The sequence below is a fragment of the Anastrepha obliqua genome, chromosome 1 (assembly GCF_027943255.1).
Source record: "Anastrepha obliqua isolate idAnaObli1 chromosome 1, idAnaObli1_1.0, whole genome shotgun sequence".
Classification (NCBI taxonomy): domain Eukaryota; kingdom Metazoa; phylum Arthropoda; class Insecta; order Diptera; family Tephritidae; genus Anastrepha; species Anastrepha obliqua.
In genome coordinates, this window is record NC_072892.1 from 78,260,744 (window position 1) to 78,277,603 (window position 16,860).

Consider the following 16,860-nt stretch of genomic DNA (forward strand, 5'->3'; position numbering starts at 1 on the left):
TTGTTTTAATAATATTTGTTATTCGTCTAAAATTTTGCTAACTCTGCACGGCCTGGCGGAACTTCCTAAGTTCTTAACTCCACTACACTGAGGAGGCAATCTCCTAAACATTGCGTCAGGCTATATAGAACGCTTTGTATAAAGCATTAACGCCTAAATGTTAAGCCTAGAAAACTATTGCTATTTTGCTAAAATTTTAGTTTTATTTGATCTAAGTATATAAGGGTGTACGCGCCTGCCGAGGGGCGACCGCTATTAGAAAAATGTTTTTATTAATTTTGGTTTCACCGAGATTCGAACCAACGTTCCATCTGTGAATTCCGAATGGTAATCACGCACCAACCCATTCGGCTACGGCGGCAGATCTAAGTATAATAAAATAAAATTTTTGCATCTTAGTTATTACTCAAATTTTCAAAAATTCATTTTAAAAAATACTTTTGCAAGGAACATTTTTTGGGATCAGGTGTAAAAAATAAATAAACGCATAAATACAAACATTTTGCAATTTCAAAATTCATTAGAGCAAAACAAAATAAATTCAAAAATATTAAAACATAGCACAAATATGTAAATAAAAATGACAAAATAATATATTTTTCACTTTAAGAGTAATTGTTGCAGACTTGAACTTTGTGCTCTCCACACAATTTTGTTTTTTGTACATCGCACTTATAGACTTATTCAGTCTGCGCTTTACTTTTATAAAATGGTCTGTTAACTTTTTTTGAAACTCATTTTCCGCGCTGAAATAGTAAAAGCTCAAACAACTCTTTACCTCCAAAACGATAACCTAATGTTGCTAAAAAGAAGGCTGAAAGTTGCGTAAATGTTAGTTATTAGTCGAAGCGACTAATTGCAAAACAACAACACTTTATGCCATGATATTGCTGAGTCTCCATGCATTCAACAGCAAAATAATAAAATAAGTGTTTTCTAATAGCCGTCGCCCCTCGGCAGGCAATGGCAAAACACCGAGTGTAGCAATCGAAAAAATCGGAGTATAACTGTATTACGAAATGTTAGCCGAATTGGCTTGTTTTGTCAGTTTTACAGCTGCTTTAAACAACATGAAAATAAGTTGCATATAGGCCGCGACGGCTGAATTCGGCAAGTTTTGTAAAACTAGTTCGTTTATGTAAAATGATATTCAGCAACGGAGCCCCATCTCCGTCGGAATTGACAAGAGCTTCCCCGAGTAGTTTATTACAATACAACGTTTCGATCTTGGTAAAGTTATACATACATATTTCGACGAACAAAAACCACGCTTTATAGGACTCTGGTTATGCCCGTTTCTTGTATGGCGCAGAAGCTTGACGATGATAAGCAAGATTAGAGCAGGCAACCATTGGATTATTTGGGCTCAAGATTCTTTGGTAGATTTGTGGATCTTTGTGCTTTTGCACTTACCCGTTTTTTACATTCAGCTTTAGTTTAATATTTTCTTAAAAATAATATTTTGCCAAGATTTCCACCAAATAATCCAATACGATTTTCTCCTACAATTCTGCGTGATACAGAAAAATTTAATTCGTAGGTGATTTTCTGTTTTTTTTTTTTTTTTTTTTTAATAAGTCCGTATTTCCGTGATAATAACTTTCTCAAATTATTCTGTTGATGCATTTGTTGTACATATAATTTAATTCATCAATGTTGAACGAAGTTTTGCCTCTTCGAAGCAAGAGTACCATAACACAGAATTTCAAAAAAAGTGCTCTTTCAATTTTTCTGGCTACATATTGCTCGTGAACGCATGCAAAAATTTCAATTACGAGCCATCACGGAGACGTACATTCTCACGTCTACACGTACATAAGCACGACACCATATTTCGCAGCGATGCAGACATAAGGCACCTCTGACATTATTCGATGCGGAGCTTGCTGATGGTGATAGAAGGAAGAAATTACTCCAAAAGATCAAATGAAGAAACGCTTGGCTTCAGTTCGCGTTCCTTATTGGCGCCAGTTGGCACTATTAAGAAGAAGCAATGGGGTCTCTGTGCTGTACAAGACCAAAATAGCTTAACCTGCGCGATTACTACGCCAATTAAATAAAGAAGAAAGGATTTTATCTATTATGCTAAAATAATTTGACTTTAATAGCGTTAATATTTGTATTTAATTAATAATATACGCAGTATTTTTTTACAAATTGTATCCAAATATTATTTGTTGGTAGTACAAAAAAGATGGTATTAATACAGGCACACGTACAAAGGGCGCGGCTCAGTTAGTTGGTGTATTATACATATGAAATAGGTATACTGTGTTAAATAACTATAGCTCAGGGACTTATAACAAGTTTGGACAATATATTTGCTTTTCATATAATTTTAATAATTTTTTTATGAAAATATAATTCATTCTCCTACACAACTGTATAAATTATGATCCAGTTTCTAACTACTTCTAACTTTAATATCATTATTTATTACCGTTGAGGAAGGAAAGTCTGCCCTTTATTTTCCGCAACTCTCGGCATTGTATTCGAATTTATTATTGAAATCTACAATTGCGCTCGTTCTATGCATTTTTTCCGAATTCAAAATTTGTTACTATAAGCAACCGCTTTCTTTATGCTTTCGCAGTTAAATGATTTTAAAACTTTTTAACACGTGTGTGTGTGTTCAATAGCTCATATTGAATTTGTGGTAATATACTTGAATATTCATGTATGTTGCAGTTTTAACTTTAGTTTTTTTCCTCAATGAAAAATGTTTTTTGATTTTAAAATCAGAATATTTTATTATTAATAATTAAATACCTATTCTTGTCGGCACAAAGTTATCAAACCCATACCAAATAGAAAGAAATGACAAATGTATTAATTAATAGTTTTTTATGAGTTGTGGCAATTAGAATTTGTGTTGCTAACATGTGAAGCGCTCTACCCCTGGCTACGACCTTCACTTCATGTCGATGAGCTGAGAGATACCCTGAAAATACTACTCATATTTTGTATATGTATTACCAAAACTCAATATACTGAATATACCCATGTACATTGTTCAAATTAAATTAAATGAATAAGGGCTTACATTTAACAAAAAAACAAAAAAAAAAAACACAACCAAGACCAGACAAACGTCTACCTCCAGGGATGGATTAAGAAAAATTTAATATTTAGCGTTTCCGTTGACTATGAAATTCACAGCTCTCCTTTATGTATTTATAGCCACACATATGAACATGTGTATGTATGTGTATACGAAAACACACGCATTTATACTCCAACTGTATTGCATCCTCCTACACACCTTTTGTGCTCATAATCTTAACTATTATAGATAGCAAATAATCACTTCAAGAACAATGCCAGTGCCTTTATCGTGACCCGTCTACTAATTTGTGTTGTGGCTACCACGCATATCCTGGAATTATTGTGGCCAAACTAGTGCCTCAGTTTGCGTGGTGATTGCAGGTTGAGAGCTTCTTTACCTCAGCATGAGGGCATGAAAGCATGAAGACGCGCAGAGCACAGCAATTGAAGGAATCGAAAATGAATACGCGCATATTTTTAGATGCCTTACTATTTCAAGAAATGTTAGAAACAGTGTCATTCTGACCTGCTTTTTTTAAGACTCCGAATTAGTTTCTTCAATAATTAGTCAATTCTAATTCCAATTTGCATTAATATTGCTAAAACACATTCACTCGCACGTAGTGACGACAACTCGCATTGTCAGAGAGCGGAAAAGCAAATCGAGACTCGAAACCAACTCATCAGACTCTCCTGTGTTGAATTTTACAACTCACCATTGCTATTCGTCTCTGCACGTGCTGGGCATTCTTTGCAACACGACGCCGCTACTCATTCACGTTGAGAAAAGCGCATGACTAACCACCATACAAACAGAAAAGAGTGCGTTAGCACCTCCCAAACAATACTCGTTCCGTTGCCATAGAAACGTTCGCGTGGACATGTGTTTGTCTCTACCTGTCGAATAAACCACTATTGAAATGGCAGCCATATTGGATTCCATTACTGCTGCTGCGCTATGGTAAACTCCGTACTCAGAGTGAACTCTTTTCGTACTGCATTGTTACTCAGCTGACATTTATCGTACACATTCCCATTGCACACTCAGTAATTTCCAGCATTATTGGTTCATCCGTCTATCTCTCTTTAGCATGCAAACGGTTTTGTTGTAATTTTAATGATTTTGGTAAGCTTGAATGCTGACTGGTAAACGGTGGCCATAAATCTTGTTTGAGAGATCTATATCATGGCACAATTTGCATGATGGGTTAGTATCTACCTACGAGTAGTAAAATCAATAATATGGATTTATGGAAATTAATTTTTACCCTGTTTTACCTGCAATAAACGCGAATACTAAGTATACACGCATATTCAGAGCAGTGTTAAGATACACCTAGTTAAGAAATTTATATATAATATATATCCAATACAAATTTAAGCAAAGTCAATCTATTCAAAAAACGTAAATAACATTAAAAAATAAACTAAAAGATACCAATAATATTAAATAAAAAATAAAATTATGAAGAAGTAAAATAAAACAAAATAAAGAAAATTAAATTTTATTTTAAATAAATAAAAGAAATAAAATAAAACAAGAATTCACTCCGGGCCGAATTTCATAAGCCCGCACATATTTAAGCAAGCTTCTATTTGGGCGCGAGTGTAATATACTTACATATTGCACAGGCTCGCTTATTTTCATAAAGTGTAATTTTGCGTGGCCACTAAATTAGGGACTTCGAGGATAATTATTGCATTTTAACTGTTTAAGTCACAAATATTGAATGTAACGTAAGAAGCAAATTGGATAGTTCATGAACAGAGCCTTATTGTCAATTTTCGAAACAAAAAAAATTGTGCACATTTATCGCTGAGTCCCTTAGATGGTCCACAATTTTTTTGTGAATACCTTTAAGCCTGAAATATCCACTGAACGAGTTGGTGGCAAAAATAAAATGGCTTATATATATATATATAGGTAGGTAAATGACGCGTATACCGTTTTTGGGTGTTTGGCTGAGCTCCTCCTCCTATTTGCGGTATGCGTCTTGATGTTGTTCCACAAATGCAGGCACCTACAGTTTCAATCCGATTCCGAACGGCAGATATTTTTTGTGAAGAGCTTTTTCATGGCAGAAATACATTCGAAGGTTTGCCTTTGCCTGCCGAGCGGCGACCGCTGCTCGAAAACCTTTTTCTATCATTTTCTATTTCGTGTTCGCCATTCTACTACGGTAGCTGCCACGATTTATTAATAAAGTATATTAGAATTATTGTAATGTATAATAATATAATTAATATATATTTTATATGATTCTTAAAATTTATAGTTAGTCCAAATTACGTTTTACTTAAATGTAAAAAACTTGGTTGCGTTTGCACTCAGCAATTTTACTTGCTCAATTGCCGTTATGTGGTAGGCAAGCGCAGCTATTAACCGATTTCGTCAATTCTCAATAGAAACTTATCTTGTATCAAAATCAATGACCTTATAGAGTTTTGCAGAAATACCTACATTTTCTTTAGTTCTATTAAATCATTATAGAAATATACGCATTTACCAAAAAGAGGAGGTTACATTTAAAAAAAAAAATTGCCCGTGTCGTAACAGTTTTTAATTCTTCATTTCAGCCATATATGAGTAATTTTGCTTCACTTATTTGTAAAATAACTATTGCGTTTTATTTTTTAAATTATCGTTACCTGGGAGGTGGATATTTTTATTGAATGTGTTCGCCCAATTTCAATACCAAACTATCTTGGAAAACGAGTGATATGTGTACCATCGATAATGAATAATCAACAATTAATAATCAACAATCAATATATGTGACCTGGTACCTTACGTGCGAAAACAAGTTTTCGAGAAAACAGCAGTTAAAGTTTAAACTTCTAAAAACCCTTGTAACTTTTTTAAATATTAATATTTTTCAATCCGGTTTGGCTTATTTTCTTCAGCATGGATCACAGTATCAATAACATCACAGAAGCAGTGAAAACATTTTTTTTATATGTAAATAAATAAGAAAAAGTTTATGCAAATCGCAATCGTTTTAAAAAATTAAGTTAGCTTTTGTAAGAAAAACTTATAAGACCCGATGACAAACATTTTTCGAAGTACAGAATACGATTCTGGTGTCAAATTTGAAAAATTTTAAATGGCATATCCAAGATGGCGCTCCAAACATAGAAAAAATAATTTAAGTTTTCCAAATAGCAACAATAACTATAAATAAGTGACACATGTTTGTAAAGGTTTTTAAAGCCACTGACTACGAATATGATGTCAAATTGACAATTTTACAGTTGACAGCTGCGTTACGTCTCCTAATTCTACTTCGTGGCTTTTCTGTTACTACGTTTATGTAATCATTTCTGTTAGTTTTTTGTTCACAAAATAGTGAAAAATGAGTGTTGACGAGGAGTTTAGTTGTCATCGGAAAAATGCATTGCTCCATTACCGATAAAAGAATTAGCACCAAAGAAACGAAAGGCAAAGGATAGTCTAGATGTTCTCAAACTGACGCAGAAAAAAGAAAGAAAGACGGCGACGAAAAACAATATAAAAACTTGAAAAACGTAAATTTTTGTGCATAATATTTTATAATGTTTTTTTATCTTAGAAGTCGATATATTTTCATTATTTTAGTTTTTAAATAGAATCATTTTTTTGTACTTGTACTATTCTTTCTCTTCACTCTGAAAAACCTTTTAATAAACTTGTCAAAAAATCAAAGACCCTAAAAATCCCCGACTAAAAAATTGCAAACGAATCCGATGAATTTTGAGTTTCGAAAACCATATTGGATCCATCATTTAGAATCTTTTAAATTTGATATTGGATTCGCAATTAGCGACACCAAAAACTCCTAAGTAACGAGTTTAGAATCTCACAACAGACTCGTAATCAGCGACCTCCAAAACCCCCGAGTGAAAAGTTTCAAGCGGATCTGATGAATTTTGAAAAAATATGTCCGCCGTATTGAATTTCTGAAGTCTGATATCGGATTCGTAATCAGCAACGCCAAATACCCCCGTGTATTGAATCTTAAGAGGATCCGTTAAATTTTAAAAAACATGTCCGACATATTGGATCCGCCATTTTGGTTTTAAATAATCTCACTTCATATTCATATTCAGCGACCTCGCAAACCCCCGAATAACAGTTTTTAAATATTTTAATTAACTTTTGATGTTGAAACAATGGCACAATTCGTGACAAAAATTTTGACAAATCCTTAAAAACCACCATTTATAAAGTTATGAATACATTTTTTGTAAAAAATTTTTTGAAAACAGACTTCAGTATCGTATTCATTACACCTCAGACTGTCCAAGAATGGTTCAGTTTTTAATTTGCACAAATTCTTCGTTATTCTAATTTGGATCATGACAAAAAAATCAATCTTTTTCGTATTCGTACTTCTCTTTTTTTTACTTTTAACAAACTTTTAAACAAATTATGACATTCTGGTTTTCACCATTTTAAACAGCCTTTCACACACTATTCGAATCAACAAAAAAGTGAAAAATGATTTTTTGACACGTAAGGTACCTTTTCATAGACCAGGCCACATATACCTATGTAATCAATGTGATCAAATTATAAAACGTAGTGCGTAAGCGTGGTGTACAATTAAATTAAATTACACGACTTTCAATACACGATTTTGATTGATTTTCTCAGACCGAATAGTCAAGTTTTTTGCTCACTCAAAAGTCCAGAGTTGGGAAAAAAGCAGACATCGTAAACCATGACCTTTAGTTACTTCCTTTTTTTGGAAATATAATACAGAAAAGCTAAACAAAATCTTAAATCTTTGCTAGATTTGACATTTATTTGCTAAACAAAATCTTAAATCTTTGCTAGGTTTGACATTTATTTGAGTCACTCAGCTACAAGTGTAATTTTCTAACTAAAAGGTTGTTTGCCCAACAGAAATCGTGCGTGTCAAAATATTTATTATTCTATTTTGGACGGTTAAAAAACAAACCCATAACTTGTTCTTTGCTGCAAGAATTACCTAAAACCTTACGCAACTACAGCGTTTTTTACGCATAATATTATACAAAACCATACAAAATTGCCAATTTACCTGTATCTACAAGATGCCCTGAGGAAGGAAATAAAAAAGCCAGGAGCGAAAACGCTGTCAGTCAAAAATAATAAACAATTTGCAGATAGCGGAATTCTGATTTCCGAAACAAAAATAGTGAACGGGACACCCGTCGCGGCACACCGTCACCAATTCGCATAGCCCAACACACACACATCAAATATTACAACAATAACAAGTAAACCACCTAAGTAAGAAAAATTGACACAGGTAGCGTGGAAAATTGCAAAAAATGAAATTAAAGGTAAAAAATTCACAAATCCAAGTACTAAAAAACTTGTTGCCATGAATGTAATAACAAAAAAATTAGTGAAGCAAAGCAGGTGGTCGTCTTGATGCAGCGGGCTATAGGAGAAATAGATGGTTTGAAAATATTTAAGGCACATTCGAAATCAAGAAAAGCTGCAAAAACATGAGGCAGCAGCCCTCCAGCGCAACGAACAAGGCAGCCCAACTGCAAACGACATGAACCCGCTGCGCGCTAAAACGGTTGCTGGCGTTTTCACCCTTTAGCCACGCCAAGTGGCTACACTAACTAAGGAGAAAGAATTTTTCCGAACATTTTAACGGCGGCTTTAAGAATGAGCACAAACAAGGGATGCCCAAAACAACTGGCACTATAGGTGTTTATACGATACCCTGTGGCGCCGGTGGGCAATCCTTGCGTCTGACATTGGCAAGAATTCAATCAACTCGTACAACTAGCAGACACATGCACGCAAATAGTTTGTTGCGATTTCACGTCATAAGCCAATAAACTACTCTTGTTTTCCTTTTCCTTTAAAGCATTTGTGCGTGTATGTGTGTGCATGTGTCAACCAAAAGGTACAAAATATCGAAAATGTATGTACAAAAACGTTTTTGCACTTTGACAAAAAATGCGAAAGCCGTATAAAATTTTAATATTAATTGTTGTACATTTTGTGAATTTATTTTTGAATATGTCACCCAAATTACATTACAAGGTAAAATGCCAGCAATGATAAAGAAGGCTAAACACAACAGCCATAAACTGCGGCAGAAACTGACGAGAGTGTTTTCCAAATAACTGGTTTGTTAATGAAGACTGAGCTAATCACTACATTACATTAATTTGCATACACTTCTTTCCATTACTCGTATCTTAACTTACTTCTTGTCGCTAACTTTACTTTTTCTGTTTCTGCCTTAGGTCCAAATGGTTGTCCTCGTCGTCGCGGTCGTCAAACTTACACACGCTTCCAAACACTTGAGCTGGAGAAGGAGTTCCACTTCAATCATTACTTAACACGGCGACGAAGAATCGAAATCGCTCATGCGCTTTGCCTCACTGAACGTCAGATAAAAATTTGGTTTCAAAATCGACGCATGAAATTGAAGAAGGAACTGCGGGCCGTCAAAGAAATCAACGAACAGGTAATTAGTGCGCAATACGAGTATTCTCTAGAATATAGCAAAAAAACTTAACTACAATAATGTTGTTTGAAGAGGATTTCAAGCATATTTTACCGGACATTGTTCGTTAGGGGTCCATGCGGTAAGACTTGGGATTGCTTCAAGTCTTTTCTGCAGAAGCTATCTGGAGGTTGAGGTGGAATTATCTCAGAACTTTCTTCTCAGCTGCCCTGCTCTCATCGGATAAAGATTTAGACATCTGTACTCTCACTTTTTTTGTTATACCTGCGGATATTGCAGGTTTAAATATCATACATCTGGTGCATTTCATCAGTAGCTTCTAGCGGTTAATACAATTGTAATTAGCTACTGTTAGCCATCATAATCCAAAGCCACTTCGTCCTTTTTTCCACCTATTTGGTTCTTTTTCCTCTATCTTAAGTTATTTCATCGATTATAATAACCATTTTAGCCCAACTAGAGTTCGTGGTATACGGAACGCAATGAAATCTTCTTAGATACTTGAAAAGCTATTTACACTTATTGTACGAATTAGACAATTCTATTTATTAGACATTTTATTTTACGACACGATCACTTTAAAAGCCGATCTTCTTCTGTTCTTGTTTTACAATATTTTACTTAAGCTAAGCCTATCCAATTTTGCTAACCGTGAATCGAAAATATGTTTTTGCCAATTCAAGCAAATACCAATCATAAAAAACATTTTCCAGGAATTTATCTACCGCTTTAGCATGCCGTGTGCAAAACCTTTTCAATTCCCGCAATTTTCCTTTCCAATCAATGAAGATCCTTCATATAGTTGTAGTTACAGCTTCGTTCTCATTCAACTCTTGTTGTTATCACTCTTACTATTTTCTGAATGAACTTTTATCAATGCGAGCGCGTAAAATCATTATGAGTATTTAAAGGTGATAATGAGGAAAACATACAGTGGTGGTTTTAATAATCCTTACTTAATAAGTTGGGGAAGTTAGCACGTTCCACTAACTTACACAAGTCAACTGAAATGAATATGGTTATGTAGCAAATCACTCGGCTAACTTATTCAGAAGTACAATGTAATAACTAAATTGTCTGCATTGGTTCTATGCCAAATTTTCTTACATTAGCAGTAGGAAATCATTCAAATCAGTCGGCACTTGAGCGCATGATTTTTTAAATAAAGGGTGAGTTTTTAGCTATTATCTTTTTAAACAGTTGGCTTAAACAGCTGACGCACGTTTCGTGTTTTGTTTCACTGTCAAACATCTTCAGTTTGGTCTATAATTTAACCATGAATCGTCTTACTGTTCGTTTGTAAATCATTGAATTTTATTGTAAAAATGCGTGTTCTGTAAAGAAAGTTCAAGATCCACTTTTCTATTGAAAAATTTTGTTCAGCGGCGAAGCTCATTTTTGGATCAATGGGTACGTAAATAAGCAGAAATGTCGATTTTGGAGTGAAGATCAGCCAGGAGAATTGCAAGAGCTATCAATGTATTCAGAAAAGGTCACAGTTTGGTGCGGTTTATGGGCTGGAGGTATCATTGGACCGTACTTCTCCAAAGATGCTGCGAATCGTAACGTAATTGTGAATGGTGAGCGCTACCGTGAAATGATATTCAACTTTTTTTTTGCTCAAAATGCAAGATCTTGACTTGCATTACATGTGGTTTCAGCAAGACGATGCCACATGTCACACAGCACGCGTAACAATGGACTTGTTGAGAGGCGAGTTCGGTGAACATTTTATTTCACGTTCGGGACCTGTAAGTTGGCCACCCAGATCGTGCGATACAACGCCTTTAGATTATTTTTTGTGGGGCTATGTTAAAGCTCATAACTATTCAGACAAGCCTGCTTCAATTAACGCATTGGAAGACAACATTAAAGCATTTATAAGTGAGATACCGGACGAAACATTGGAAAGAGTATGCCAAAATTGGGCTAAGCGGATGGACCAAACATTAAAGTACATGGACTGTACTATCGATTTAAATAAAAATTTCATGCATTTTTCTGAAAAACTTTGCTATAGCTCTTAAAAAATCACCCTTTATAACTCATTGTTCCATTGTTGTTCCACCATTTTTTTCATTTCACTTTGATTATGAAATTAATACGGTTGAAGTACCCGATTTATATAAAAAAAATCCGCTGCTAGGTTTGGTAACTTTTGTCTCTTTTGAAGGCAATGTTATAATTCTGTGATTCGACAATTCATTTTCACAAGTCTCTCTTGAGGCCAGTTGTTTAGCACTAAGGAAATTTACAATTACTTGAAAACTATTTGGCACAAGACTTGGATCAAACTTTGTTTTTAGAGAGCGCAACACTCTTTCCCAATTATAACCAGCGAAACTATCGACAGTGCGCAAACTTTAGATCCGTCCTCACGCTTTTCATGATTTTAACGATATTTGCGAAGATTGTGCCCCTCTTCCAACGTCCGTTTTACCAGAAAGGAAGTTTTGGCAACCCCATCTTGCTGTTGCATTCGGCACTGAGCCTGCCCGCACTTCTCACTTTAGTTGTAGTGGTATTGCAAAATTTACGAATTCTTTTTTTTGAAGTCCTTTTTGGCACGCTGTATTAGCTTCTCCAAAACTGTGCCCAGAGCGTACCGAAAACTGTTAAAAGAATTTCTTTTTAATGTATATAAGTATTGCATATAAGTACTTAACGATACTTGTCGCTAAAAACAGAAATTAGACATTTTTACTTTACCATTATTTTGGGCGCTCATCCTGTTTGCTCTACCAATTTGTTAGATATTTAGATACAAGTAGGAGATTGTACTTCATGAGACGTTTTTTATGACACAAATATGGTTGTGGAGCAATAGATAAAATTTAGATATTTTTTCATAATTTGATACATGAAGAAGTCCAGGGTGCATTTCAAACGCTTAACCAACCGAAAATTAAGCTCTTATTAAGTATTAGTTTTCCTTCAAAAGCACTTCTATGCTCACTCAACATCCCCGTATCTATTTTTTATTTTAAAATGTTTATGGTTTCTGTTTTTGTAGGCTCGACGCGATCGCGAGGAACAAGAAAAGATGAAAGCTCAAGAATCCATGAAATCCGCCCAGCAAAATGCCAACAAACAAGCGCAGCAACAACAACAACAACAGCAACAACAACAACACCAGCAGCAGCAGCAACAAGATCATCACTCGATCATAGCACACAACCCAGGACATTTGCATCACTCGGTGATCGGACAGAACGACCTGAAACTGGGCTTGGGCATGGGTGTTGGTGTAGGCTCAGGTGTAGGTGTGGGTGTGGGCGGTGGTATCGGCAGCAATTTGGGCATGATGAGTGCGCTCGATAAGAGCAATCACGACCTGCTCAAAGCCGTCAGTAAAGTAACTTCGTAAATGCACCACCAACATTTGCTAAAGCAACAACAACAGTAAGAGCTGAGTGGCAGTGCAGTGATTAAATAGAGACGGCTGGAATAAGCTGTCGCTTCCCAGTTGACCATTGATTTAAGCTTAATTGGAAAGCAGGAATACAAAACGAAAGATGATAACTTAAATACGTAAACCACTTTACATAGTAAATTAAATGCATAAGTCTACCAACTACACACACATACAAGTATATATTTATAAATATTAAAATACTTTAAAATCAGATATACATATACAAGCATACGTACATACCTATTATATATAAATATATGGTAATGTGAAAATTTATTTACATACATACATACAAACATGCGTACATGCATACATGCATTCATACATACATATGCATACTTGCATGTATATGTACTACATACATATATCAATGAGAAAGAGGATATGAGCATTAGAGCGCAGTTAGTCATAGAAAATAATTGACCGAGGGAGTCGGTGCGGTAAAGCGGTGCCGATTCTACGAGTACTAGTGAGTGTAGACTTAGTCGAGCAGCAATTCGAATTGTGCCAGTTTACTTGGTACAAGAGTAGATGATAATTATGATGTTATAAGATTTATGACTGCATTAGTGAAATAAACAGTGAAAACTAAATAATCTAAGTTGCTTTAGTATTTTAGATAGAAATTTCTTTGAAAAGTGAAAGTTGCCACAACAAGCGTCATTCACCTTAGTTGGGTCCCCAACTTATCTATGCGTTGAATTGAATTTCTTTAAATTGACATAATATTCGTTCTCAGATGTTTTTTATTTATTATTTTTTTAGTTTCAATCAACAATCTTCGCATGTAAAATTCTACTTCCACGTACTCTTTCAACATCATGCTTTCCATTTCCATCTTCTGCACTCACTACTCTATTATTTTGAATGCAAAAAATGATTTATCAAAAACTTCCTCTCCAATGCCATATTTTAGTGATAACAATTTGATTAAGAATTACCACGTAAACGCACGTAACAATTACTGTTAACTGCTGTGCAAAACGTAAAGTAATGCAACGTAACTCGTTTGCACTTAAATCTCATTATTAATAAAACAGCAAAAGAAAAAAAGAACAAAAAAACAAAAAAACTACTTCGATAGGTTGATAATTTTAAGAAAGATTTAATTGATAAATTATTGGCTGCTATGGTGTGTTGCATGCCTAAGCACGTAGCCAGCAAACAACAAATACGTACACAGAGCAAATAAGCAAACAAAACTACTTATTTTCACCAGTGACTAAATTTAAAGCTTAAGTAATGTGTAATATAGCTGAAACCGATGTTTTATAAACATTTGTACCAAGCTAAAAAAGAAAAATGAACCCCTCCCGCAGTTAAGGTATACATATACGAGTACTCGTATACATAAATGCGCATGCGAACATGTTTCTAACACGTCTTTGTACGTTGTAGTGTGACTGCAACTTCATAATTGGCTTAAGTGACTCATTTCGGAGATTCAGCATTTGGCAGATGCTAATTAATTGAGTTCAAGTTTAAACGCAGATGCAATTGGTTAGCAAACAATCTCTCAATATACGTATTAGAGTTAAGGCCCAGTATAAATGTACTATACACAAATATGCATATATAAATATTATTTACTATAAAACTTGCATTAAAAGTACTTACCTATATTTATCTACTACAAACATACACAAAATATAGTGAAAAATGCTAAAATTTACAAAACAATTACTAAGTGTACCGTAATTGATTTAAGTTGATTGAGTGTATTTACGCCCGCCCGCAAACCCAGTGAACGTTTTGACGTGTGCTAAGCAAACACAGAAACGGCAACTAAATATAGGTGAATATGAATGGCATAAAGCGATATGCAATAACATTTACTACGTCAGTAGCTGCAGCTTCAATTCTTCCCCAAAAAAATTAAATTGATACAGATCTACGTGGAATCAATAGAATTGGTTAAATACGCCCAAGGGGCTAACTTAAAGTCTCAATATAAATACATGCATACATACATACTTATGTGTACATGAAACAATCCATCATCGCTTCCATTTGTTTATGTTGTTTTAACTAACTGTATTTTAACTTCTTTATTTTGATTAGAAAAAAAAACTACTTTTGTTATTTGGAAATCTGTTTCTTCTGGAGTTTTATTAAGATATCTAAAAAATCCTATTGTGTTAATTAAATGGTTATCGCGAAACTTCGTATGATTTAGTTGATTCTTGTTAAATAATTTAGTTATATTATATGTTTTGTAATATTCGTTTAGTTTACTTAATGGGATACGCATAAATAAATAAAAACATATGTAGTAGATTTAATATACACATAAAACATTGTATTACAACCTTTTTGATTTAATGAAGAAATGAGCGTGAATATGCAATTAAAAATTATAAAAATAAAAAAACACACATTTGTATTTTATTTCCCTTTTTTATTCCTGGGTTCCTGAATAAAATATTTTTCACATTTCCAAACATTTTATTTGAGATGTTTCGCTTTTAACGCATTTCCTTTTTTCATGTACAAGGTGGCACTAAATTGATCGTCCCAATTTGTTTCTGAATAACTTTTTTACTAAATAAAAAACAAAAAAGAGTAATTTTGACTGATGGAAATCTTTATTTTGGCATTAGTACACAAGTGTCAAATTTGGTTGAGGTCAGTGATGGCAAATGATTTTTTGAAAAATCCCTACACAGCCCAAAAAAATTCCCTACTTTTCCCTACGCTTACAAACAATTTTCCCTATACAATTCCCTACATTTTTTCTCCCGTGTTTACACTATAATGAGGCTCTTGCAGCGTCAAAATTGAATTATTTGCTTAAGTTTTGGACTTGGTGCTATTTGACACTTTATAATAAACACAAATTTTATTTCAAATATATATAAGTACACATATTTATTATATTATAAACACAAATGTAAAGAAAAATTCAGCAAAAAGACTCTAGACTAAAAGTCTTTTTGCTGAATTTTTCATTACATTCAGTTCTGTTTAAAGCAAGTCACAGTTTTTATTTTTTCAGAATCCGGCACGGTTTCTTTTAAGAGTGGGATTAAATGGTTCACCAGTTGCAGCGCGGATTATGCTCAGCGAAGAACATGTTAAGTCTTAATTCGAAATTTCTGGAACCATTTGGTTTACTCGATTTTTTCTTAAAAAACTCTGTTTATTTTAGGTGTTTTTTTTATTGCCTTCGTATTTTTTTGGTGCATTTCTGATTCGGCGTACTTCTGAAAATCATACTTGCCGCAGTTCAAAACCTTGCCGCACACAACGCATTCTCATTTGAATGGATCGTTAGCCACAGCTTCTAACCAGCCACTAAAGTTGTGGTTGTCAAGCCATTGTTATTGAACTTTTGTTTCCGATACTTGCATTGTTTTTTCTCGTGTTCCTCCGAAGAGTCAGTCGGAGAGGGGGAACTCATATATAAGTATATATGCATTTTAAATATAAAAAAAGCTAAAACTAAATTATTTGCAAACTTACTTCAAAAGTGAAAAGCACCAGAAAACTAACAATTTTCGCGCGAAGAAAAAATCGCGTTAGCGTTAACAAAGAAAAAAAACGGTAATGTTGCCGTATTAACGCTTTTAAAAGTATTCTGCCATAAAGAAAAAAAGTCTGGCATGAAACCTTACGGCGAATTTTTATTTTAAATTAACTTTTCTAATTTTTCCCGCTATTTCAAATTTTTTTCTGTCCTTCTTGAAAATTCCTTACATTTACAGAATTTAACAAAATCTGTCCTTCTTTTCCCTACACCCACATTTTTCGACAAAAATCCCTACATGTAGGGAATTTTCCCTACATTTACCATCACTGGTTGAGGTACGTCATCATTTGCAAATATTATAAATCTTCTTATAGGGAGATTAACTTTGCGCCACCTTGTATGTATGTACATGTGCACACCATCCATTTACTTCAATAGTCTTATATTTATTTGAAAAAAAATTCAGATAATCA

The 16,860-nt window shown here is 34.1% G+C and overlaps 1 protein-coding gene across 9 annotated transcripts in view; it reads left to right on the top strand.

Moving 5' to 3' along the window:
• LOC129245885 (homeobox protein abdominal-A) overlaps positions 1-15,071 on the top strand; it is a 74,086-nt gene extending 59,015 nt beyond the window's left edge. For all 9 annotated transcript variants that reach the window (XM_054884322.1, XM_054884377.1, XM_054884330.1 and 6 more), the window contains 2 exons: positions 9,280-9,503; positions 12,517-15,071. In XM_054884322.1, the coding sequence (XP_054740297.1) occupies positions 9,280-9,503; positions 12,517-12,870 (578 nt within the window). In that variant the 3' untranslated portion in view covers positions 12,871-15,071. The remainder of the gene's footprint in view (positions 1-9,279; positions 9,504-12,516) is intronic.
• Positions 15,072-16,860: the final 1,789 nt, after the last annotated feature.